Source organism: Heterocephalus glaber, unplaced genomic scaffold, assembly GCF_053883595.1.
Source record: "Heterocephalus glaber isolate CG9 unplaced genomic scaffold, H.glaber_assembly_v1.0 deba00001472, whole genome shotgun sequence".
Classification (NCBI taxonomy): Eukaryota; Metazoa; Chordata; class Mammalia; order Rodentia; family Bathyergidae; genus Heterocephalus; species Heterocephalus glaber.
In genome coordinates this window covers 1466088-1492395 of record NW_028258315.1, presented here as the reverse complement: position 1 = coordinate 1492395, position 26308 = coordinate 1466088, and the positions used below count along the sequence as shown (strand labels likewise).

Below are 26308 nucleotides of genomic sequence, written 5' to 3'. Positions count from 1 at the left end.
ATAGTTTATATTTGCATAAAATTACATTATGCTATGTATTCATATGTATTTTGTCTTTTTTAAGTAGGATGACCAAAATTTTCTCAAATTCCATTCTCTAGTTATCCTTTTATTTGCATAAACCTATCCATCCTTAGAATAACTTACTGTAAAAATATTTTCCCGCTTTTTAAATCAGTTTTTAAATAATTCAGTCACAAAACATTTAAAATACACTGAAGCTGGGGCCAGGAATTTAGCTTAGTGGTTTCAACACCTGCTATGTAAGCACAAGGACCCGAGTTTGATCCCCGATACCAAAAAAAAAAAAAATACACTGAAGCTTGTTAGTATAAAACAGCCATGTAATTATCTCTGAATTTCTATTTATCACATATTTTAAATGTTTTACAAAACTTATAATTTTTAAATATTTTGCCGTGAAACTCTGCATGCACTGAGAAGTTCGTGCAACATATATGCCAACTCAAACAACTTCAAAGCCAACACTTGCATGGCTGTGACAGGGTCCAAGTAAAGGTCCCTCCCAGTCATACCCCCTCCCCTCCTCAAAGGTAACCCTAAACTGGCTTTCCCTGTTACTGCTACTTTGCTTTTTTTACTTCATTCTTAATTCTTCATTCTTAAACCAATACTTACCTATATCTGAACTTCATGTAAATAGGATGTATTTTCCCACTTTTCTATTAGCCATACTCAGTAGGCTTCATCACTGTTGCTATAGAAGTGATTTACCCACTTCTGTTTCTGTGTAGTTTGCCATAGTGAGGTAGGAGATGGAACAAAGACGAGCGAACAGCAAGAAGATGTGGGGTGAGGATCGAGAAACCACAAGGACAACGATGTCAAAAAATCAGTCAACAGAGGTCAACCTGTCCCCCCAGAGTCCCAGCCATGTGCAAACCCAGAAGCACGGACCCTGGTCTGCATCCAGCCTCACTTACATTGTGGTTTTGACCCCGCCGTGGACCCTGGGTGCCAGGACCTGCTTCTAAAAACCTTGTGTGGGGGAAAACTCCCCTCCCAAAGTTGAGCAGTCAGGGGTCCCCGTGGGCCAGAATCCCTGCCCAGCCCCAGCCCCAGCCCCAGAGCCTCCCGTAGCCCCGGCAGCAGAGATCCAGAGCTGCCCCAACTGGCCTGGAACTCTCCGGGCTGGTTGGGTCCCACCCTGTGAAGTGCGCCTTCTTCACCATCTTGTCACTCCTCAGGGTGTCCTGCGAGATGACAACTCTGGACCTCCACCCGACAACAGTAGTGTGAATGTGCTACAATTTATTTATGCCTTGTATACATCGTCTGGGGCTGAGAAGCAAACCACCCTAAAATTTCCTTAAGACATTTATCATCCCCCAACTTGAGAGTCAGGATTCCAGGAGAGAAGCGGCTTGCTGAGCTTCAGCTCAGTGTTCCCCACAAAGCTCCAATCACGTCCTGGCAAGGGCTTCAGCCATTCATTGTAAGGCTAGAGGAGGGAGAGACTGGTGCCCCGGGCCTGGACACATGGTTGCGACGGGATGCCAGACTGAGGCTCTGCACACTCACCAACTGCTGTCCGGAGGTCACTCTCGGCCCCTTATCATTGGATCCCTCCACAGGACAGCTCGTCTCCCCAAAGCAGCAAGAGCCAGGGAGGGTGCAAGACAGAAGTCACCATCTATTATAATATCCTTGCAGAAGTGACATCCCATTGCTTTTACTGTTTTATTCTACTGGCCGTGATTAAGTGGGTCCAATCCACACTCAAGAGATCACATGGGACATGAATAACAGGAGCTGGGGTTCTGGAGGGACTGGCTGAGAAGCTGCCTACCACGCTCGTTGCAATGGTGATATTTATTTGTAGCTGTTATAAATTATGTTACTAGGAAAATTCTTGTTCATTTCTTCTGATACATACTTACATATGCAAAAGTTTGAGTCATAAATTATAGATATGCTGATTTTAGTAAAAAGGTGCCAACTTTTCCTAAAGCACTCTTATAGGCTTGCATCTTCCCAGCAGCTTGGGCATACTCCTGGTGGCCCGTGTCCTTGCCACCACCTAGCACGGTCACTCTGTAGCATTGTTTGGCATTCGTGTGGTGTTATAACACTGCTTGTTTAATTTCTATGATGGAAAAGTCCAATAGATCCAGCAGTAGAAAAAATGGCATAAAGAATGTGTTCCTGCACACCAGCTACTCACTTCAGAGTTACCAACACCTTATGGGAAAAGGATCATTGAGCTCACATTATTCCTCAAAGTATCTGTCCTGGTATTATGAGTAATTGCATTTAACATTATTAGCGATTCTGCAGTATTGCCTAATAATCAGATTAGTTCAAATTTCCTCAACTGTTTAAAAATGCATTTTACATTGACAACACCAAATGCTACTCGGGATATGGAACAACAAGAAACTCTCGCTAATTGCTGGTGGAAGGGCACCAAGGTCCAGCACTTCCGAGAAACTGGGGCGACAGCTGGCAGTGGTTGCCAGTGCTAGGGCCTGGGGTGAAGGATGGAAAGACAGAGAAAATGGTGCACTGTCTAACCGAGTGTGTTTTTCCTACTGGGTTGGGGATGCAGGCAAAATGGGTGAGACAGCTGCAGTGATGTCAAGCTGATCCCTACAAGGGGCCACGTGCGCTGGAAGGAACCTAAGGGTCCTAGTAGTGGGCTCCATTCCAATCTTCCAGTTCCTCATTTTTTTCATATTCAAAATATTTTACACCTTTCAGATTCTTGAGACAATAAGTGAGAGAAAAGATGTGAAATTGTAGGCTTTCCAAGATACGAGAGCCATGTTAACATGTGGCTCTCCCATTCAGAAAGACACACAGGAGGGTGTCAGCTGCAGAACCAGGCCTAAGGGGAGCGGCAGGACTCGTGGGCCTTAAAATCCAACAGCCTTGGTACAGGCCTAAGAATATCGAAAGCCACCAAATAAGCATATCCCTGCGGCAAGCAGACTCGGGAAAGTGGTGAGAAACGTACGTCTGGAAACTTAGTTCTACAAGTCCCTCGGTTTGGGTGCTAAAGGCGGTGGAGAAGTGTAGAAAGGAAAATGTGCACCCAGGAACCTGCTCCTCTGAAACAGTGGCAGAGTTCGGGAGAGTCTGGAAAACAAACGCTAAGCAATCATTAGAAGATTCTTTGCTATAAGCTTCCCATGTGCTGTGAAGAACCGAATGAAGCTATGAGAATGCAGACAGTGGGGCCTCAGCCTGATAGGTCAGGAGAAACATCTCAGGGTTCACTGCCACAGCTGCGGACCGGAGGCGCGCAGAGCACGCAGCAGTTTCTCACTGACATCTGCTGACAGGGCTGGGCACCTACTCTCGAGAAGTCCCCATTTTATTAGGGCTTACAAAGTTTTGAATTAAGTATTTGGGCGGTGATATGAGCCAGGAGAAAAAGACTCACAAATTTTCATGTCTACATAGTATCGACGTAGTGTTAAGAGATCTGTAACAAAATATTGACTTTTTCAGTTTTACATAGTAAAAATATTTCCCAGTTTGTCAGCTCTGTTGCTTGTTTGCTGGCATGTTTAAACATTTTAAGATCTCTTTTTTGCGTATTTTTTACATTCAGAATGAAATTCAGAAACACACATTAAAGGAAATCATTTTCTGTTTCCCATTCTGCAGAAAGAACCACCAACGCAACTGTGGACCTTGCTCTTCATTAGATGCAGTACTCGTTTGCATCCTCACAAACCAGGTGAGACAAGCCACAGGTAGAGGAACACGGGACACCGGCCATTTACATTAAAGGGAGCAAGGAGAGTCCACATTTGTATTTTCTTCTTTTTATAAATACATTCCAGACAAGTGCACAGGAAACTAGTAAGTGCGGCTTTTCCCAGTATGTCAAAGATAAGTCAGCCAGACACAAGTCAAAGCAGTGAAAACAGATTTTATTTAATAACGAACGGCCCTATATAACCGAGGCGTTCGGGTAGTGAAGGGGGGGGCGGGGCGGGGGGCAAGAGTCGGGGCGGTGAAAAATCACAAACAGTGAAAGTGGAAGAAGTGTTGGTCCTCGTGAAACCCACCTGGCCTTACCGGAGTTAGATGCCTGTCCCTCAGCAGAGGCCGGGCCTAAATTCAGATGCTGACTGAAACAGAGCATCCCCCTCAGGCAGGCTCCTGAAGGATGTGGGTCCGCCTGGGATGGGCTGTGGCTGTCGGTGTTTCTTCAGGTTAGGGGCTAGGGAGAGGGCTCAGAGGAGCCAAACTGGAGTTTCTGTCAAGTAAACTGGGAAAGCGGACAGCTGGCGACTGTGGGAACCGTGTATATGCAATCATTAAACCCCAGCAATGAAATAAAGTCCTAAGGGAAACCAATTCAGCTGCATTACCCGCAACGCCCACGAGGTGGCGACAACGTCATGGGGACAACTGGCAAGCAGGTGGGCGAGGGCCTGCAGTGCGCCCTGGCCTCACTGGACGGAACCGAGCAGCCTCTTCTGGGTCCTTGGGTTCAGGGGCCTGAATCTCCCCTAAGTGATGCTTGATTCCTCTCGGTGCTCCCCTGCTGACCATGAGAAACACGTCCATTAACCTGGGCCTTTTTAAACCTTTGCCGGGGGGTGAAAAGCGTGGTTGTGGAAGTACTGAAGCCTGGTACAGGCCGAGGCACTGGGATTACTGCACCCCAGGACCCCACCCAGGGCTCAGCGGTCACCCACATCAGTGTCCCTCGCGTACACACCACGCCAGGCAGGGGCAAGGCCCAGCACATCATCTGCAGCAGGAAAGTATCCACAGACACCTAACAGACGCGGATGTGGAGCTGCATGATAAAACTTCATACCTAAGGAAAAAATTTAATGATCGGAAACATTGTTCAAAACCTACCTAATACTTACGAAATCTCTGACTCAAATGTCTTTCTTACAATGGTTTGGTCTGAGTGTGAATCTCCACAGTTCCGCACACGGCATCTGGTTGCTATTCCTCTTAAATAAATTTTGATCCATAACATTTACCCACCCAATCTCTGAGTAGTTATGTATGCTTAAAAAAGGAACTGGCAGCCTACTATGGGTGGTAGAGACTAAATGACCATGGCTTGCCATGGCTTTTAGATTGTTTATTTGAAAACTGTAAGGGGAAAAAAATGTTTATTTTCTAAATAGAAAAAAAGTCAGTGAAGTCATTTTACATTTAACTTAAAAAGTTCTGAACATCTTTGAGTTTATTGTTGAAATATATAAAATCTTAGTTCCATCTGCAGTAAAAAATTTTTGTATCTATAGACAAAATATTAAAAGACATCTCAACACTATTATTCTGAATTAAGAAAAAGAAAAAAGAATGGGGAGTTTCCATCTACGCTAAAATAAGAAAAAAAGTGCAATAGAAGAATGTAATATTGTGGTGTTCCCTGAACTAAGGGAGAGAGGTGACTGATTAGGTTAAACAGAAAAGATATATATTAAATATCAAAGGAGAAAATACAGTAATCAAGACAGTTTTCCCAAAGTCAGTTATATAAAAACATTCCACCAAGTCATGAGCTTTTAAGAATTATTAGAACTTTATTTGTAGCCAGGCATGGTAGTGCGCATTTGTAATCCCGGTGCTCTGGGACCCTGAGGCAGGAGGATTCACAAATTCGAGTTGAGCCTGGGCAATTCTGGGAGATCCTGTCTCGAAATCAAAAAGGGCCCAGTATGAAGGCCCTAGGTTCAGTCTTCAGCATGGAAGGTGGAGGCTAAACAGGTTTATAAGTTTATAGTAGTTTGCCTCAATAAGTACAGTTAAAGTTATATTTGAGGCCAATCTCCCTAATGAACATAGATGCAAAAATCCTCAATAAGATACTGGCAAACAGAATGTAGCAAATCATCAAGGAGGTCATACACCATGACCAAGTCGGATTCATCCCAGGGATGCAGGGATGGTTCAACATACACAAATCAATCAATGTAATACGCTATATCAATAGAGCCAAGGACAAAAACCATGTGATCATCTCAATAAATGCAGGAAAAGCATATGACAAAATCCAACACTCACTCATGATAAAAACCCTACAGAAAATTGGAATAGTCTTTATCTCAATCTGGTAAAAGCCATATGACAAACCAACAGCCAACATCATACTAAATGGACAAAAACTGAAAGCTTTCACTCTAAAATCAAGAACAAGAGGGCCAGGAATATACCTCAGTGGTGCTGCTGCCTGCCTCACAAGCACAAGTTCCTAAGTTTGATCCCTAATACCAAAAAAAAGAATAAGACAAAGATGTCCACCATTCTTATTCAATATAGTTCTGGAAACATTAGACAGAACAATTAGACAACAGAAATAATAAAAAGAATAAGGTTAGGAAAGGAAGAAGTTAAATTATCATTTGCAAATGACATGATACTCTACATAGAATACCTCAAAAACTACCAAAATACTTCTAGATTTAATAACCAAATTCAGTAGCGTAGCTGGATACAAAGTCAACAATCAAAAATCAATAGCCTTCCTGTATATAAAAAATAAATTCAATGAGAAATTATGAAAACATCTTTCACAATAGCATCCAAACAAAATGAAATACCTAGGAATCAATCTAACAAAGGAAGTAAAAGACTCTACATTGAAAACTATAGTAGTCTGAAAAAGGAGATCAAAGAGAGTATTAGAAAATAGAAAGACATCCTTTGTTCTTGGGAAGGAAGAACCAATATAGTGAAAATGGCCATACTTTCAAAATTGTTACACAGATTTAATGCAATTCTGATCAAAATTCCAACAGCATATCCCACAGAATTAGATAAAACAATCCTAAAATTCATTTGGCACCAGAAGAGACCTAGAACAGCAAAGGCAATTCTGGGCAACAAAGACCAGGTGGGGGCATCACAATTGCTGACTTGAAATTATACTACAAAACTACTGTGATAAAAACAGTATGGTACTAGAAAACAAAAACAAAAACCAGATCCGAGGATCAATGGAACAGACTGGAAGATGCAGAAGCAACTCAAGACATACTCAGACACTTTATCTTTTTTTTTTTGTACTGGGGATCAAACCTGGGTCCTTATGCTTGCGACGAAACCACTGAGCTAAATCTCTGGCCCTCAGCCACCTTATCTTTGACAAAGGAGCCAAACACCTTCACTGGAAGAATGATAGCCTCTTTAATAAATGGTGCTGGAAAAATTGGCTTTCTACCTGTCAAACATTTACACTAGACCCATATCTTTCACCATGCAGTAAACTAAAATCAAAATGGATCAAAGATCTAAATATTAAAACAGAAACTGTTTTAAATCTGCTGGAAGACAGAATAGGTAGAACTCTCAAAGACATTGGTGTAGGCAAAGACTTCATGAACAAAACCCCAATCACAAAGAAACTATCACAAAGATTAACAAGTGAAATCTCATCCTATTAAAAAGCTTTTGCACAGCAAGAAACCACCAAACAAACCAGTGTGAGGAAAAAATTTTTGCCAGGTGTTCCTCAGACAAAGGACCACTATCTATAATATATAAAGAATTCAAAAAAACCAGACCCCCTTCCAAAAAAATTTAAAGAACCAATCCAAAAATGGGCATCTGAAATGAATACACTTCTCAGATGATAAAGTAAAAACAGCAAGTAGATATATGAAAGAATGTTCAACATCACTGGTCATTCGAGAGATGCAAATGAAAACAACGCTGAGATTCCACTTCACTCCAGAAAGAATGGCTGCTATCATGAATTCAAGCAGTAACAGACGCTAGTGAGGCTGTGAGGAGAAAGGAACCCTGCTCCACTGCTGGTGGGAGTGCAGCCTGGTGCAACCACTGTGGAAATCAGTATGGCGATACCTCAAAGAACTAAAATGAGAGGATCCGTTTGACTCAGCTATTCCACTTCTTGGTATCTTCCTGAAAAAATTAAAAGCATTATACCACAGAAGTATATGCACACCCATGTTTATAGCAGCACAGTTTGTAATAGCTAAAGCTTGGAAACAGCCCAAATGCCCAATCGACTGACAAATGGATACAGAAAATGTGGTTTTTTTATACAATGGAGTACTACTCTGCCAAAAAGGATGAGCTTGAGACATTTGTAGCTAAATGGATGGACCTTGAGACCATACTCAACTGAAATAAATCGGACACACGTGTTTAAATACCGCATTGCTTCTCTGGTGTGAGAAACCAAAGTGGAAATAAGGACTGAGATGTGTAACAGATATTGGGGAAAGGGAAGAAAATGTTCAAATGGGAAGGGGAAGAGGGGGGTAGGGAAAGGAAAAAAGGGACAAGAAAACAAGTGAAACTAGAAGGAAAAAATAGAAACGAAGCTTTTGTAAATAAGGAGGGGAACAGAGGCCATAGGGAGCAGATGGGGAAAAAAGAAGCATGTACAGGTACACATTCCCCACCATGAATGTTTTCACTATGTATATGTAAAATGCATCAATGTTTTGCTTCAAAAAAATTGTATTTGAAATTATATCTGAAATTATATTTGAGACAATTTAGCTAGCCCACTTTCAATGTGTCGTTTTTGGGAGCATTTTTAGAAACATTTCAATTATCTCTGGGGCAGCACTCTGCCTATCCTCCAAAGAGGGACTGACCGATACAAACCAGAAGAGGGGATGAGGGAAAACAGAAAACTAGGAAACAGAAGGAATCCAAAGACCTGACTCCTTTAAATCAAGACTTTCCATGGCTCTCTTAATGCCAGCTAAAGAATATAATTAAAAGTGCTTTAACTTAACATAAAAATAAATCATTTTGGTAAATCAGTAAAATTTAATAGGCATCTTTGTAACACTGAAAGCATTCCTCCTTTTCCAAAACTAAAAACATCAGAGAAAGCCCTAAGACGCGAGAGTAAGAAGCAGGCATTCCCGAGTTGGTTAAACATTAGTGACTAGCAGATGTAAGAGCCACTGCATCTTGGCAAAGGGAGAGGCTGTATCTACTCTTCACACCTTCTCAGCACGCATAAAGCATCCAGAGAACAGCCCTCTGAGGGGGTGCTGGGTCCTACATGCCACTTTGACCGGGTCCTCCAAAACTGAAGGACGTGTGCTTATGAAGGATGTGACACAGAGCTAAGGAGGAGGCTGGGAGTAAAGCTCAGGGGTTGACCACTCCGCCTCACATGCACAAGCCCTTGAATTCTACCCTCAGCACGGAAAATTAAAAAGACAAAAGGACTGAGTCCTCTGGTCATTTGTGGCCTATGTGTGGCCTAACCTTTTCTCTACAATGTGTAGAAATGGGTCAAAAGATGGGAAATGTGGTAATATAAATTATTTAATAATCATACAGATGGTCTCATTAGCTCCAGCACAAGAGAAAGTGAAGCACATTTAAATCTAGAATAAATGTTTGTCCTAGTGAAAAGAAATCCCTGCCTCATCACTGACAAAATACTTGAAAGAACACTCAGAATATTTGCCCTGGCATTTGGGACACTTGGTGGTATCAGCGTCCCAGTCAGCCTTAATGACCTCAGTCTTTGCTGCAGACCTCAAACGCCTCTACCACTGCCACCCTGGTCATTCTGTTTACAGACTGCTCGGACAGGAAGTGGGGGCTGGGGGACAGACTGACATTCTCAGGGCTGAGGTTATACCTGGTCACTGATACCTACTCGAGAGTGCGCCTCTGGGTCGGCACTCACGTGGGACACTGTTCTGATCCTCTGGGACCATTCTAGGAAATTCAACCACATCACTTTGTCCCCATAACTTGTTGTCAACAAACCTCCATCGTGGTCCATTTCAAATCCCAGTCCATCCAGAGAAACCACTAGCCACACACGGGTCAGTGAGGTCAGCATCTTACATCAGTCTCCTTCCAGGAAAAGAGAGAAACAATGCTCCAGAATCTGCCCAGGGGCAGGGATTCTCCTCCTGCTCAATTCGCCCACTGTGTCTACCCCTGCTGTAATAATGGTGGCAGAAGCAATGGCTCCCATTCGTTGAATGCTTACTGCATGCAGGCCATTATTCTAAGTATATTAAAAATATTAACTTGAGGCAGTACTACATTCCCACTTTTAATAAGGGGCAGAAAAAAAGCCAAAGAAAATAATTTGCCAATGCTTTGTAGTACATGGCAGGGACAACTTTGAAACCTGGACAGTCTCACTCAATGATTCACAAAAAATTCCTCATGTCATTTAATCACAATGCTCAGTAGAAATACTGGAATGTGGGCCCCTTACTTGCTCTAGCAATTCTTTTCTCCTTCAGTAACCACTCAGGCTGGGTCTTCCCTATGACGATCAAGTGCTGATATCTATGTACTTCATGAGGCTGTAGACCTAATATAAGCTTATAAGCTAATAACTTGCAAGTAACAGTGGGAAGGATGGACCTGCTCCTCTGCCTGTCCAGTGTCCAGTGCAGGTTCTATAATAAATGACTACAGGTACATTTCAAGTTCGGGAAGAATCCAGATTTTTTAATATTAAAATTTAAAAATTCAACTACACTTCCATGTGCAGAATGCAAATAATGCAGACTCTAAACAGGGTTTATACATATATATATATCTGGAGGACAATATCAGGAAAAGTGACACTCCAAATTAAAATGTCATTCAAATTAATGGATAGTTGGTAAATATTTTATTGTTACATATATGCTCAACATATTATCAAAAACTGAAGATAAAATTTGAGGAAAATGTGTATTATTAAGCTAATTTCAGCACATCAAAGGTAATGGTTTGAAGGATAGATAGCTGCATGGTATCAAGATCTAGGACCACCTACTTTTCAGTGGACATTGTGAATACATCTCTGTCTACCCAGGGCAGTGGGTATTTTATTACAATAACAATTGCAGATTAGTTTTGTTTTAATATGTGCATAGGAAAAAAGGAAATATCAGTTGGAATAGCTTAGGGGGGAAGGGTTCCTTAAAAAAGTTGTTTCTATTTCATTTAAGGCTATGCCCTATATAGGCCTCATTTTGGCTTGTCATCAGTAGGGAAGACTTATAGTATTATGAATGAAACCTACTCACTTATTTTGTGATACCTACCTCCCTACCTCTCTATATAAAATACATCACAATGTTCATTCTTTTAAAGGACTATGATTGTTTATCTTTGAAGGAATTCTTTTAGAGCTGATTAGCAATGGGTTGAATTGACATTTAGTTTTTCAAGCAAAGGATTAAACTCCCTTTTGTGCGTGTGCATGTGCGCCCACTGGATATTGAACTCTCATGCTGTACCGCTGGGCTGTTCCCCAAACTCCAGTACCCTCATCCTTGAGGAGACTCTACCAAGATGCAAACAACCCAAAAGGTGAATGTCTGGTTTACTTACCACTTAGGCGGTGTAGTCTAAGGAATAGAATGAGCAGGGTTCTTTTCCCAAACTTGCGTCTTTATACATTTTCACCTGTGGCTGGACTGCATATTTGTGAGTCGTCCATCTTTTTCCCCCCAAAGTCTGCTTCTTACAGATACCTTTATCCTGTAAGACAAAGAAACAAACAAACAAGGATTAGCTTGAAAACGATCGTCTGATTATCTGGAGTAATGGAAATTATCAGAGGCTCAAGTGACATAACAATTATATGATGATGACATTTATGTTGTTTAGTCACAGGTCTGTTATGTCATTAGTGTAGGATGTCAACTGTAGTAAGAGAAAAAACGTTTTGCCTTTTCTTTTCCCTTGCTCATTTTGTCTTTAATGTTCATTTCTACAGGAAAGTACATACAACAAAGGGCAGAGACGCTCAACTGGATGTACACAAGAAAAGTGCAGCTGAATATACGGAGGCCAATTCGAAAAAATGGACGAGGGCCAGGGATTTAGCTCAGTGGCACTGGTGCCTGTCTTGCAAGCACAGGTCCTGAGTTCGATCCCCGGTACAAAACCAACAAACCATCCAGTCAAAAGCTGGGCGAGGTGTTAGAGCTCAAATCAAGTAGAAATTTCAGAGCAGTAAGATGGATTACGTGGGCTCTGAAAAAGTGGTAAGACTTCACAGTAAGCTGAAGAAAATACTTGTTTAGATACTTACTTAAATTAGGCTACAACTTAAAATGCTTTATTTCCCTTTTAAACCAAAACCAGTCCTGGAAGCTTCCAAACGGTTGTTCAACTCTTTTTCTCCCCCTGAAAATAGACACACCTTTGAAGCTGTAATCTAGAAAGGTTATCTTGGGGGTGACTGGTTCTCATTTAAGACCACCTGAATGACTCAGAACTTGTCTTCCCTCAGATTTCAAGCACAATCATAAAACTTAAAATCCCAACAAGAGTCCCTGTAAAATCAGGCGGACTTGTCTCCAGAGCCGGGAGTCTCCGCGGCCGCAGCCGCACTGCAGCCCGGGCGCGCGGCTGGGACCCAGCTGCACATAAGGGGCTGATCTTTCCCCGACCAAAGACTGAGCCCTTCGCATTCCCGTATCTTTAACAAAAAGCAAGAGGCAATCAATCTCATCTTGAAAGAAATAGTGTTGAACTGAAAGGGAAAGAAAAAGACCCTCAACTCGCAGCCGCTTGAGTTTGCGCGCTGAGCTGGCTGGGCGGGACGCTTGGCTCCCACTTCCGGGACGTGGCGACCAATTCAGGCCTGGCCAGAAGAACCGCCCAGAGAACCGCGACCACCAATCACAACACGGAGGAGTTGCCCGGGAAATTCAAACTGCCCACTAAGGCCAGCGCCCAGCGAGGAACGCCTGGTTGTACTAGCCAAGTGGCCAACGCCCAGGGAATGAACTCACATCCCGTCCCACGGTACTGGTCTGCTCGTGAGTGAGGACACAGAAACACCGCCACCCCAAAGATCGGCACAGAAGACAAATGGCAGCCCTCTCTCTGAGGAGATGGTGGCTCTGAAAAGAGCCTTTGTGGGCAGCGTGAGACTCACTCGCGGGCTCACTTGGCGCTGGTGTACTTGGTGACGGCCTTGGTGCCCTCCGACACGGCGTGCTTCGCCAGCTCGCCAGGCAGCAGCAGCCGCACGGCCGTCTGGATCTCCCGCGACGTGATGGTCGAGCGCTTGTTGTAGTGCGCCAGGCGCGACGCCTCGCCCGCAATGCGCTCGAAGATGTCGTTCACGAAAGAGTTCATGATGCCCATAGCCTTAGACGAGATGCCCGTGTCCGGGTGCACCTGCTTCAGCACCTTATACACGTACACCGAGTAGCTCTCCTTGCGGCTACGCTTGCGCTTCTTGCCATCCTTCTTCTGCACCTTGGTCACCGCCTTCTTCGACCCCTTCTTCGGGACAGGCACCGACTTCGACGGCTCCGGCATCTTGGACCGAGAAGGAGAGCAATGAGGAGCCAGCCAACCCGCGCTGCCTTATCTAGAGAGCGATACGCAAATGAGGCGCGGAGAAGGTCTGCGGCGATTGGTGATTGCGCTTCTGTGACGTCACAATCCAGGCTCGCCCGTTGAATTTTTCGCGGCCCGCACGGCCGCCTTCCATTGGTCTAAACCAAAATGAAAAATGGCCAATCGCAGGGCTGCCTTTTCGCACCCCGACGACGCCCTAAAGAGCGCTTTCTGTCCCTCTCGGGACACTGGTGAGTGACTCCACCGCTGGGCTTTTGAACATGTCTGGACGCGGCAAACAGGGCGGTAAGGCTCGCGCCAAGGCGAAGACGCGTTCGTCCCGTGCCGGGCTGCAGTTCCCGGTGGGGCGCGTGCACCGCCTGCTGCGCAAAGGCAACTACGCTGAGCGCGTGGGCGCCGGCGCCCCGGTGTACTTGGCGGCCGTGCTCGAGTACCTGACGGCCGAGATCCTGGAGCTGGCGGGCAACGCGGCGCGCGACAACAAGAAGACGCGCATCATCCCGCGCCACCTGCAGCTGGCCATCCGCAACGACGAGGAGCTCAACAAGCTGCTGGGCAAGGTGACGATCGCGCAGGGCGGCGTGCTGCCCAACATCCAGGCCGTGCTGCTGCCCAAGAAGACCGAGAGCCACCACAAGACCAAGGGCAAGTGAGGTCCGCAGGACTTGGAAACTCAAATTTTCTATTAAACCAAAAGGCTCTTTTCAGAGCCACCCACATTTTCAGCAAAAGAACTTAATATTTCTTGGCCCTTTGTCCTGATTCAACTTCAGTCTTATTGACAGCTAGGAAATATCCATGCCCTTTTTTTTCTACTTTGCTAAAACTACTTCCGATGCTAGTATAAATGAGGTTCTGGAGTATAAAAAGGCTGACAGCATGTAGCATTGGTAAAGGCACTTTGCCACCCCTTCCTGTACACTACTCCAGCGTTATGTTTTGTAGATTTTCAGAAGCTATGCGACTCATAATTTGTCCTTAGTCCTTGAATGTCATCCAAGTTATTAAATTTAACGTGCAAGGATTAGATGGTGCGTTTTGCAAGTTTGTAGGCAGATTTGTTGCATAATGTGAAAGTACGTAAGAGTGGAGAAAAATACTGAACTATTTATCTTGTAGGTGCTCTATTAGGACTAAGCCTCTGGGAGTCTGAGGGAACAGGATCCAAAGTCAAACCCAGTGTAGGCAACTTAGCAAGACCATGTATCAAAATACAAAATAAAACGCTGCCTGGAGATCTAACTCTTTGTGAAAGCCCTGTGTTCAATCCCCGGTACCAGAAAAAGTTGAATACCATCACCTTTGTTAAATTACATATTCTATGTTTATACAAAAATTAAACACTCCAGCTATTCAATTTGAGACACTAAAGAATCTGACAAACTTCAGGTATTCATTATAGGAAAGACAAAATTCTACCTGTATCCTCAGGGTTTTTGGTGACTGGGCCTCAGAATTAAACTGACAGAACATTAACAAGAGAAAACCATCCAAATGAATTTAAACTTTATGGGACACAGGCACCCTACTAAGAAATGGAAGAGCTGCCTGGGTTTTAGCTTAGTTGGGCTGCGCCCGCCTGGCAAGGTTGTGAGTTCGACCCCACCACCACCACCTACCAGAAAGAAAGAAAATGAAGACCTAAAGAAGTAGCAAACACTAAATGCCACTTTAATAGAGAAAACTAAAACATCCGTGAAGGAGCAACAAAGTTTGTGGGCAGGCTAAAGGATAGTAAAAATCTTAGTGACAGGGTCTGCTTGTACAGAATTCCTTTCTGTTCAGTTTCTGTCCTGTTGGTTGCTGCCCTTGTCATCATGGACTGCTTCAAAAAAACGTGTGGATTCAGATGAGGGAGCTTTCTGTCATGAAATTTTACTAATTTTTAAAGTATAAATGTCATTTAAAATGTTCTCCGAGTAACAACTGATGCTGAGAAAATAAAATTAAAATCGCCTCCAAATCGAATAAGCATTAAACCAGGGAATGAAACATCACAGGCAATCTTATAACGAGATTGCAAAAGCAGAAAGAAATCTTGCTCTTCCGAGCAGCTACACTAGAGGGGTTTTGTGTTTGGCCTTTTGGCTGTCATGCCCGCCTCCTCCTGGGCCAGGGACACGGGCCCGCCTTCCATGTTGGTCACTGCATTGCAGACATGGCCCTCCGGTTTCTGAAGAGACATCCCAGTTTAGTCGGAAAAGGCTGAGTCAGCCATTCAAAGGATTTACTTATATATGAAAAAGGTAAGGAAAGAAATTCTGAAGGAGAGACAGGAAAGACAGGGAAGACTCTTCTGTTGGCACCAGAGAACTAAGGCTTTTATTTTTAATTCAGCGTTGCCCTTGCCCTAGCTTGGTCCATGAACCTGTACTACGGACTCCTTCAACCACTGATACTGAATTCAGCTGCTGCTATCTGAATCCCTTTAGCTTTGTTTTTCAAAAAGTGTTTGGGAAGTTCTTTTTTATTGCAACTTAACTATGGAAAACTTTTGAAAAATTTTATTGAAAAGCCTATCTTCATTTTCTTATACATTTATTTTATGAAATTAAAGTGGAAAACCTTGGAAATGCTGTAATGCAAGCATAAGGAAATCATTACAAAAAAGTAGCAAGAAAATCGTCAAGCAATGGAGATTGCACACAGATGTCGGGAAAAGTCATTAAAATGCCTTCGAATGTAAGCAAAGTAAATTTTCTTAAAACAAGTATATGCAACCAAAAATATGAGGTATACAGTAATTATTTTAATGAAAAGCTTTCCTAAAGCATACCCTTTTCCTTGTGTTCTATTTACATAATGAGTTAATTGTTTTTGTAATAAATCTGTAAAGTTTTAACATTCTAAAAGAGTTCTTTGTTGTAACTGCATGAGTTGTAATTTCAATAATAAATGATAACAGACTATTGAATAATTATAAGCTGTGAATTACACGGGAAAGCACTGTCTTCAGCATTACCAATAATTGTAACATTTCAGCACTACACGTAGACTGATCAGAGGAATAATAAAAAATTTTAAAATAACTTTAGGTGAAATGTTCAATGTGATAGATAGTTCTTCAGATCTGTGAGAGTAGTATTTAATATATTGCACTTGTTAACCGGATGGTTAAATTTCTTAAAAGTTAATTCTCTATGCAGAGAATCAGGTGTGAGCTATTAGTTTTTTTTAACGGTTTCACCCGGCATTAGTAAGGTTGAAGGCCTGACAGAAAGTGCTTTTGCGCAAACTTATCTTTGGCGGAAGAGAATTTAGCAATACACCTGAAAGATCTTAAAAGTTTGTGTTCATATATCCGTCTTGTTCTGTTTCTAGGAAGTCACCGAATTTCCACTGTGTATTAGGGGAAAGCAGTTACCAGTAGCATAATCTTAAACACTGTTGAAAACACATGTGCACATGTAGAAGTAAAAACAATATTTTACTTCTTGGATTTTATGTAATTTCAATAATGTGAAATTTCTGTTGTTTAACGAACAGAGGTGGAATCACATTAAATGAAAAACAAAAATAGCCTCGGATCCAGAAGATTAAAGGTGAACACTCACAATGAGTCCAACACGCAGGCGCGTTCGGCTTCTGGGCCCCTCCCCCCGGACGGGCTTCCCGCCTCCCGCCGCAGTCCTCACGCAGGTCCGCAGGCACACTAGAAAAAGGAGCGGCTCCACGCTTCCCTGTCTTGCTCACCATCATGTCTGGACGTGGCAAGGGCGGAAAGGGCTTAGGAAAGGGTGGTGCTAAGCGCCACCGTAAGGTGCTGCGTGACAACATCCAGGGCATCACCAAGCCCGCCATCCGCCGCCTGGCGCGGCGCGGCGGTGTCAAGCGCATTTCCGGCCTTATCTATGAGGAGACGCGCGGGGTGCTGAAGGTCTTCCTGGAGAATGTGATCCGTGACGCCGTTACTTACACGGAGCACGCCAAGCGGAAGACGGTCACGGCCATGGACGTGGTCTACGCGCTCAAGCGCCAGGGCCGCACGCTGTACGGCTTCGGCGGCTGAGCGCCCGCCACCCCTCCCCGCACGCGCAACATAAAGGCCCTTCTCAGGGCCGCCACCTCTTCCTGGGAGAGCTGTGATTGCTGACTAGCCCATCTTTCTGGTGCGCTTTTAATTTGGCTCGATTTGAGGGCTAAGGTGTTAGCCGCTAGGTTTTCCCTTATCGTTCCTGGCGGCTGGTTTGTCTAGCATAGAGCTGCAGGCCCCAGAGCTGGGCTCTGGTCGCCCGACTTCACACCACCTTGCAGACCGTGAGGAGGGGAACACTGTCCTCGGGCAAGCCTTGCAACCCAGTTGCAGTGATTCAAGTATATACGTGCCGATTTTGCAGCAGTGGTCTTTAAAAACAACTGACCTGAAAGTGAAATTCATTTCTGCCACAGGGTGTTTTAGGCAAACTACCCAAATCTTGCGTAGCTGGAGTTTAGTATGGTAGTGGAGAAAACATAGTAATGTGATGTATTTTTAATTTCCCACTTTTCCATAAAATCTAAATAAGTGCCACTACTGATACTTTACTCCCCTCAGCTGTTGGAGTTATTCCGATTTTGCTATCTTAACACCATCAGGTGTTAGACATGAGTGGAAGATGTCTTTGGGAAACCACTCTAGAAAGCTCAAATTATGCCACATCCTCTATTCTCCCAATGCTTGTTCCCTTTGGAAAATAACTCGAAATTTCTCCCATTTACTTGTAGGTTACTTTCCACATTTGACAATGCGCCTAGTAGAATCTACCTTCTGGATCTGCATAAATGAGTTAACATACCACAGCATACACATGGGCTAGTACTAGGTTATATTGATACACTCAAGTGTTAATCATTTATTTCTTAAAATAATCGATGAGCTACTTGTAGAGGAAGACAGAACCCTTAAGACAGACACTGCTAATCCCCACACTTATCGCAAGGCAAGCAATTCATTACATACGGTCAATATTCCCCCCAAAACGAGCACCCTAATAAAACCACCTACAAATACGTGCATACATACATGCATACATGTGTCTGTAAATTGCATTAATCCCTTTTCTTATGAATCTGGCCTTCACTTCTAAATGTGGCCGAGGTCACAGCCGAGTTTAGGATTAGTTAGCGCTTCTTTTCGACCAAAGTTCAGCTCACTACTGGCACCCACGGCCCATGTCGTTCCCAGCCAAAACAAAGATCCCCACCTACTGCTCAGCCGACCCCCGCCCAACTTTGCGCCTCAGTGAAAGTCTAGTCCTGCTGTTGTCTTTAGACTCCAACTTCCGTAATCTTTGCAGTGCTTGTCAAGTGAGGAGCCCGATTGGAATCTGATCACGAAGAATTCCTGTTTTAAACTGGCCAAGTGACACTCGACCCCACTTGTTTCTCTGCTCAAGACTAAAGCTGCTCAGCTCCCAGGCTCCTTCCTGCTCGGTCCTCCCTCCGGCATCTTCCCGACCTACTTGGGAATGGCAAAGGAAACGCAAGCGGGGCCCGAGGATTTAGCCCAGTGGCGCCCCGCCGTTCAAGTCCCACATTCGGCCAATTGAACGGCCTCACCCGCATTGTAATTTTACTCCAGCTGCCTAGAGCTGCGGGGACGCAGCCGAGGAGACCAAGGGAGGCCACTGTGCTCACCATGCACTGCGCACCGGGGAGGAAAACGGATGCGCAACGCAGTAATCAGGGCTCAAGCAGCAAGCCACACCACTTGCAGCTAATTTTGCTACAACAGCAAATTAATATGTACGCCCTGAATAACCCAGCCGTTGCAAGCACCACGCTTAGACAGCAGCATTCCCTTTATCCGGTCACAGAGCTCTGTACTCCGAACGAACCACAGCTTACACCCCACGTGTACAGCACCCAATATTGACAGCCTTAAGTGGCTCTGAAAAGAGCCTTTGGGGGCAGCGAGACCCTCACTCGCGGGCTCACTTAGCACTGGTGTACTTGGTGACGGCCTTGGTGCCCTCCGACACGGCATGCTTCGCCAGCTCGCCAGGCAGCAGCAGCCGCACGGCCGTCTGGATCTCCCGCGACGTGATGGTCGAGCGCTTGTTGTAGTGCGCCAAACGCGACGCCTCGCCCGCGATGCGCTCGAAGATATCGTTCACGAAAGAGTTCATGATGCCCATGGCCTTGGACGAGATGCCCGTGTCCGGGTGCACCTGCTTCAGCACCTTATACACATACACCGAGTAGCTCTCCTTACGACTGCGCTTGCGCTTCTTGCCATCCTTCTTCTGCGCCTTGGTCACCGCTTTCTTCGACCCCTTCTTCGGAGCCGGCGCCGACTTCGCGGGCTCAGGCATACCGGTAACACACACGCAACCCCACAACCAACCAAGGAGCGAGAAAGAACGCGAGGTATCCTTCTTATATAGAACGTGGTATGCAAATTAAGTGAAGTGTCAAGGCCTCATGTGTGATTGGTGGTTACACAGAGAGACGTTAGGGATTACTCTTAGCCAATCAGAATGTACAAATTCCAACGAAGTATTGCTATTGGTTTAAATAAAGATACAATTTTAACCAATGACACGTCTTCCTTTTTCGCGCCCAAGAATGGCTATAAAAAGTGCTCCCCACGCGCTTTCATTTAGGGAAAAATCTTGATCGTGTATTTGCTCCGTGATGTCTGGACGCGGCAAGCAGGGCGGTAAGGCTCGAGCCAAAGCGAAGACACGTTCGTCTCGCGCCGGGCTTCAGTTCCCGGTGGGGCGCGTGCACCGCCTGCTGCGCAAAGGCAACTATGCTGAGCGCGTGGGCGCCGGCGCCCCGGTGTACCTGGCGGCCGTGCTCGAGTACCTGACGGCTGAGATCCTGGAGCTGGCGGGCAACGCGGCGCGCGACAACAAGAAGACGCGCATCATCCCGCGCCACCTGCAGCTGGCCATCCGCAACGACGAGGAGCTCAACAAGCTGCTGGGCAAGGTGACGATCGCGCAGGGCGGCGTGCTGCCCAACATCCAGGCCGTGCTGCTGCCCAAGAAGACCGAGAGCCACCATAAGGCCAAGTGAGCTTTTCGAGTGCCTGAAGAAAACAACGGCTCTTTTCAGAGCCACTTTCACTATCTTGGGAAGGAGCTGGTGCACGGTGCTGACTACTCAGGCCAGTTTTCTAAGGATACTTGAGTTTAAAGAGTATAACTCGGTAGCTCGAGGGGTTTTGTTTTGTCTTGCTTTTGGTACCGGGAATCAGCCAGGAGCTTGCCAGGCTGGTGCTGTGCTGCTGAGCTACACCCCTACCCACCAGTTGGAATTGTTAATTTTTATTTGCTTTAATTGTCCTAGAACTTAATTGCAGCGGGAGAGTCTAGAGCTGATTTGTTAGCAGAACTTCCTGTAGTAGTGAGTTCTGGGTCCTATTTCTTTGGAACACTTACTGGTTTAATCTGATCATGATACTGTAACCCAGAAAGTCTGCCTCCATAGAAAATATATCTGGGTGGGGAAGAAAAACAAATTGGCGATATGCCAGGTGATGCATGTCCTGTGAAAAAAATCTAAAAGATAAAGAGTATAATGGGAACCACTGCTTTGGGTAGTAGCCCAGGGTGACTTTGAAGGTGTTACTTGATCAGAGACAAACTGGAGAAAAAACGAGACAGGCAGCTTCTCAAGGGAAAAGTATTTCGCGTGGAATTGAATTCCGAGAATTTAGACAAAAGTGCTCAGTATTTTGAGACGAGCAAGACCTAGGACGCTAGGAAAGAAAAGCCATGGAGGGGTGGGGCCCAAATCACGGAGCTGTGTAGAGCATAAATGTGGACAATTAAAATCAATAGCAACTCTGAGATTTAAATTTTGATAACACAAATTAGCTGGACCGAAAACCTAGAAGGGGTCGGGGGTTACTGGGGGTTGGACCCAGGGCCTTAACACTGAGCTACACCCCCCAGCCCTTTTACAGTTTTCACTTGTGAAGGGTCTTACTAAATTGCTACATAGCCCAAGCTGGGCTCAAACTGATCCTCCTGCCTCATCCTGCCAGAGTGCTGGGATACAGGTGGGAGTCAAATGGCCAGCACCAAACCCCTTTTTAGAGACACCGTAAAATAGTATTCGTCGTGTGGCTCACAAACTGAAAGATTTAATGGGACGAGCTTGTGATTCGGTTCTCGCGTTTGCTTTTCCCACTGGGTGCAGACCCCTGCTGAGTAAAGTGCAGTGGCCCGGGAGGAGAAACCACTGCGCCGCTGTGAAGCCCTTCGGCTTCTCTGAGTAGACGCAGAGATGAGAGGGCCAAGATGTTCATCGGGGCTCAACACCTGTGCGGGGGGCGGGGGGGGGGGGACCTAGGCTCGAGCAGAAAGCGTCCGACTGCCTCCAGGGCCCAAGGCTCAGCCCAGCGGCGACCGCAGAGCCGCCGGCTGGGCTGAAAGGGCTGGGCCCGGCCTTGTGCTGTCAGCGTTCACCGGGTCGCTGAACGAGGCCCCCCGGGACGTCGCACACCCGGGGCTGAGGCCTCCCCTGGGGCTCCGCAGTGTTGCAGCGAACCTGACCCGCGCTGGCGGGAGTGTGGACCCGTCTGAGGGTCCGAGACTCTGCTGTAGCACCTGGTGTGGCTGGGTTCTTCCGTATCAGGGCGGGAGCCCAGGACCTCTGCACTAACTGTGCCCCCATATCAGGCCTTTCGGGTTGTTTGAGGTTCTGGCGGTGCTGAGGATTCAGCCTAGGCCCTTGGACATAATAGGCAAGTGCTCTACCGCTAAGCCACATCCCCAGCCCTGTATTCTTTTTTAAATTTTATTTTATTGGTACATTTTAGGTGTACAATATAATGACATTCATCATTGGAAATTTGCACCTTTACATAATCTCTCTTGGTTCTTATTTTTCCCCCTTCCCCTGCCCTCCCTTCACCCCCTCCACCCCTCCCTATTTACGGACTTTGTTTCCATTTTTTCTTTTTCTCATATTAAACCCATTCCCTTCTTTCCTTTCCCCTACCCCTCCCACTTCCCCTTCCCCTTTTCTTCCTATTTCACATTATCTATTAATCCTTTTAGTCCTCGTGTACACTTTCAGTTTCTCACACTAGAGAAACTATTTGGTATTTACACGTGTGTCCTATTTATTTCACTTAAGAGTATCGCCTCAATGTGCATCCACTTAGCAATAAATGTCTCTAATTTCTCATTTTTTATGGCTGAGTAGTACTCCATTTTATTAAAAACCCACATTTTCTTTATCTAGTCTCCAGTTGATGAGCAACTGGACTGTTTCCAAGCTTTTGCTATTACAAACTGTGCTGCTGTAAACATGGGTGCACATATATCACTGTGGTATGATTCTTTTAATTCTTTTGGGAAGATACCCAGCAGGGAGATAGCTGGGTCAAATGGGACCTCTAGCCCTAGTTCTTTTTTTTTTGGTACCGGGGATCGAACTCAGGTCCTTGCGCTTGTGCTGCAGGCAGCGAAACCACTGAGCTAAATCCCTGGCCCACTAGCTCTAGTTCTCTGAGGTATCTCCATATGGATTTCCACAGTGGTTGTACCAGTCTGCACTCCCACCAACAACGGAGAAGGGTTCCTTTCTCTCCACACCCCCGTCAGCATTTGTTATTGGTTGATTTCTTGATAGCAGCCATTCTTTCAGGGGTGAGGTGGACTCTCAGTGTTGTTTTCATCTGCATCTCTCGAATGACCAGTGATGTTGAACATTTTTTCATATGTTTATTTGCCATTTCTACTTCTTTGAGAAATGTCTGCTCATTTCAGATGCCCATTTTCGGATTGGGTCTTTAAATTTGGGAGGTCTGATTTTTTAAAGTTCTTTATAGATTCTAGATAGTAGACCTTTGTCTGAGGAACAGGTGAAAATTTTTTCCCGCATTGTGGGTTGTCTCTTCACACTGCTGGTGGTTTCTCTTGCTGTGCAGAAGATTTTTAATAAGAAGAGATCCCACTTGTTGATTGTTTGTGCTAGTTCACAAGCAACTGAAGTTTTGTTCATAAAATCTTTTCCTACACCAATGTCTTCAAGAGTTCTACCTAACCTCTGTTCCAGCCGGTTCAGCGTTTCTATTTTAATATTTAGATCTTTAATCCATTTTGATGCATGGTGAGAGATATAGGTCTAGTTTTAATCTTTCCCCAGCCCTTTATTCTTGAATTTAAGCCAGAATCCCATGAAATTGCCCAGGCTCCCACCCAAGTGCAGGAATTCTGGCTGTGCCCCGGCACCCTGCTGGGCACTGCTTGGCTTGCACCAGGGAATTCAAAGAGGACGTTTTAACTTCCAAGAAATGAAAAACCAGACAGATGTTCTAAAAATCTTAATTAGCTTGAGGTACTCATGAGAGTTTTAGATGCCACATAAGCTGTAGGTGACAGTGATAGAAACAGAGAGAGAGGCGTCTTCTGCCAACCTCCTCCCCGGCCCCCAGATCCACCAAATCTCTGTACCCCACCGACACTGGGGAATCACCCAGCTGTGCACCAGGGTGGGAACTTCAAAATGAATCTGGAGGCCCAAAGGAGAAGAGGGTGCACCCTTAAAGCACAGAAAACATATACAATGCCAGCCATTTATGAGCAACATAGGTAACACGAATGTGCTCATTAAACTCACGATCTCTGAGGTGAGTATTATTCCAACTCCAATTTAGAAAAGAAAGTATGGTGTTACTTACCCGATCAGATTCTCACTTATGGCAAAGAAAACAAATAAACATTAGGGCATCTCCATCAGTAGAGAAGCTACACACAGCTGCTTTCTCTTAACTGTGGCTCCACACACTGTGTCTATCTAACATTGTGTAGAAACTTGGGTGTGAAGGCTGGGGACAGATGCTGGGGGATTAGGCAGAGAACCCCATAGTTATATCTGCATTAACAAATACCACTGACAGAATAAAACTAGACTTTATTCAAGTAGTGTGTACAACCATATAAAATAAATAACCAAAGATTCCTGAAAATGGGCCTCACACTTAAGATACATACTTTTTAAGAATACACTTTATGACTCGTACAATTTTTAAATATAAGCATATGTACTTTTCCTAGGGTCCACATTTCAGCTGCACGTCTTCAGACCTTGTTACTAGATGGAGTCGTTGGCATGCATTGGCTGTGGGAAACAATCACAAAGTCAAATCTAACGTGTGAAGGATGAGACCCCAAATACCAGGCTGACTGCTGACCTGTCCTCGTGGGAGGGACCTAGGTCCCCAGGCTGCCAGTGTAAGTGCCAAGGAGGAGCTCTGACTGTCTGCAGGGCTGACCACTGATACCTAGGCCCCAAACGGCCATTGGTAAATGAACCTGAGACACCAGAGAGCCCTTGGCATAATAAAGAGGAAAATACTACAAGAATTTTACACGTAGGTTTCTGATATCATAGCTGACCTTATTACACAACAAAATTGTTAAACTACATTTTTGAAATCTGCATTTTATGCTTTGCCCAAAAAGTTTTTGAATTCATAACTTCATCAGACTAGAACTAGGACGGGTGTTCCCAGGTTGGCCTGCCGGATTGGAACCCGCGCTCCTGAGACTTCGCATTTGCTGTTTCCTAGGCCCTGATCGGATACGAAGGCGGCCTCTCCCTGAGTAATTCCTGTCACTGCCTCAGCTTTCCAGTAGCGCCTCCCGGGTGGGACCCCCGTTCCTGAGCGGCCCTGCGCCATCCAAGCCCGGCATGGCCCCGGCTCGGGTTCTGGGCTCCGGGTTGACTCTGGTGTGAAGATGCAGTGCCCTACCTCATCCGCACTTTCCAAGACCTGGGGACCCCTGAAACTGCTGTAGCCCCGAACGAAGTCAGCGCCTTTGCCGTCCTAACCAAGCACTTTCCTGCGCTGTGACTCAGACTTCTACACTCTGGCATGTGACAATAAAATTCCCACAACACTTCCTCGTTCACAATTTCACGAGTAAAAGCTTCATTCTTACTGCAGACCTCAGCATCCGTTTTTTTCTTTGCGTATTAAGTCAAGGGCTCTCACCTTTTCACTCAAAGGAGGCCCGTTAGGCCTGCGCTCGGCATCTGCGAGTGGCCGGCACCATTCCTCTTGGCTTTCTGGGTGGTGGGGTGCACGGGACACCCTGAATCCAGGGACTGAGGCCCTGCCTTGGAGAGAGGTCAGGCGCTGGGGATGGGCGAGATCGTGGCCAAGTCCATCTGTGGCCGCAGGGGTTGAAGCACAGCAACAAGAAAATCAAGCGTGTGTGTGAGGAGGACCGAGCTCGGATGCCGGACTCCAGGACACTTCCCACCCGCGGCTCGGGCTCCTCTCACTCCGCTTCAGAGGCTGTGAGCCCCCCGGAGGGCCTCAGTGCAGAAGGATCAGCGGCTGTCAGGGGCCTCAGAACCGGACGGCGCCCCAGGCCGGGCTGCGGAGCGTTCGTGTCCCTCGGCACAGCGTCTGTGGGGACTGAGCCACTCCGCACCTCCTTTGTGCCCAGTGTCAGCCCGCACGTTGGAAAGCTTCCTTCCCCGAAGCGGCCAGGGCTTTTCCTGCTTGCAGATACGCGCCTGTCCGGGACTGAACTTACAGGCCTCCGCAGGAGCGCGCAGGAACGCAGGGCCTGGCCCTGGCCGGGCTGGGTTGGCGGGGCGGGCTCACGACCACCCTGAGACAAGTCCCAGGCGACCCCAAGTGGCCAAGGAGCAAAACTCCACCCGCCCTGGTGCGGTAGAGACGGCTTCCTCCTCTTCTCGGTCTGTGTAATCCACGGCTGGTTGGACGTGTGGGTTTGGGTCCTACAGATTCGACGGCGACGACCAAGAAACGTGACATCTGACAGAGCGAGGAGGCTGGATTCAAACGGCAATGGGGGCTGGTGAGCACTGCTCTCCATCGTACACTTTGCACATGAACACCGACGAGAGGGGGCCACGGGCCTGTGTGGCAGGCGGAGCGTCCGGGCCCGCAGCTGACCAGGTGGGGAGAGCCGCAGGACCGGGTCTGTCCTCCTTGGGCCTCTTGAGAAGCAACAGCGAAGGCGATCGGTTCCGGAGAAGGTGGTCGGGGCCACTCACGCTGGGCTCGGCCAGGGAGGGGGTGGGGCGGGGCCCATCTGGGTGCTGGCCGGCC

At 46.0% G+C, this 26308-nt stretch overlaps 5 protein-coding genes across 5 annotated transcripts; 3 read left to right on the top strand and 2 right to left on the bottom strand.

The window, feature by feature from the left end:
• Positions 1 to 12837: 12837 nt before the first annotated feature.
• LOC101707572 (histone H2B type 1-K) lies at positions 12838 to 13267 on the bottom strand. Its single transcript, XM_004847803.4, has one exon. It carries the CDS (start codon positions 13234 to 13236, stop codon positions 12856 to 12858), a length of 381 nt encoding a protein of 126 aa, XP_004847860.1. The 5' UTR covers positions 13237 to 13267; the 3' UTR covers positions 12838 to 12855.
• A 226-nt stretch (positions 13268 to 13493) lies between these two features.
• On the top strand, positions 13494 to 13987 carry LOC101708299 (histone H2A type 1-J). The gene has a single exon (XM_087181702.1). The coding sequence runs from the start codon at positions 13539 to 13541 to the stop codon at positions 13929 to 13931; it is 393 nt and encodes a 130-aa protein (XP_087037828.1). The 5' UTR covers positions 13494 to 13538; the 3' UTR covers positions 13932 to 13987.
• A 2963-nt stretch (positions 13988 to 16950) lies between these two features.
• H4c9 (H4 clustered histone 9) lies at positions 16951 to 17349 on the top strand. The gene has a single exon (XM_004847806.3). It carries the CDS (start codon positions 16976 to 16978, stop codon positions 17285 to 17287), a length of 312 nt encoding a protein of 103 aa, XP_004847863.1. The 5' UTR covers positions 16951 to 16975; the 3' UTR covers positions 17288 to 17349.
• A 1732-nt stretch (positions 17350 to 19081) lies between these two features.
• Positions 19082 to 19626, bottom strand: LOC101723940 (histone H2B type 1-K). The gene has a single exon (XM_013073209.3). The coding sequence runs from the start codon at positions 19569 to 19571 to the stop codon at positions 19191 to 19193; it is 381 nt and encodes a 126-aa protein (XP_012928663.1). The 5' UTR covers positions 19572 to 19626; the 3' UTR covers positions 19082 to 19190.
• Positions 19627 to 19845: 219 nt separating this feature from the next.
• LOC101709003 (histone H2A type 1-H) lies at positions 19846 to 20321 on the top strand. The gene has a single exon (XM_087181701.1). It carries the CDS (start codon positions 19894 to 19896, stop codon positions 20278 to 20280), a length of 387 nt encoding a protein of 128 aa, XP_087037827.1. The 5' UTR covers positions 19846 to 19893; the 3' UTR covers positions 20281 to 20321.
• Positions 20322 to 26308: the final 5987 nt, after the last annotated feature.

Coding starts and splice junctions, on each gene's coding strand:
- LOC101707572 (XM_004847803.4), bottom strand. CDS start 13,236: ATGCCGGAGCCGTCGAAGTCGGTGCCTGTCCCGAAGAAGGGGTCGAAG.
- LOC101708299 (XM_087181702.1), top strand. CDS start 13,539: ATGTCTGGACGCGGCAAACAGGGCGGTAAGGCTCGCGCCAAGGCGAAG.
- H4c9 (XM_004847806.3), top strand. CDS start 16,976: ATGTCTGGACGTGGCAAGGGCGGAAAGGGCTTAGGAAAGGGTGGTGCT.
- LOC101723940 (XM_013073209.3), bottom strand. CDS start 19,571: ATGCCTGAGCCCGCGAAGTCGGCGCCGGCTCCGAAGAAGGGGTCGAAG.
- LOC101709003 (XM_087181701.1), top strand. CDS start 19,894: ATGTCTGGACGCGGCAAGCAGGGCGGTAAGGCTCGAGCCAAAGCGAAG.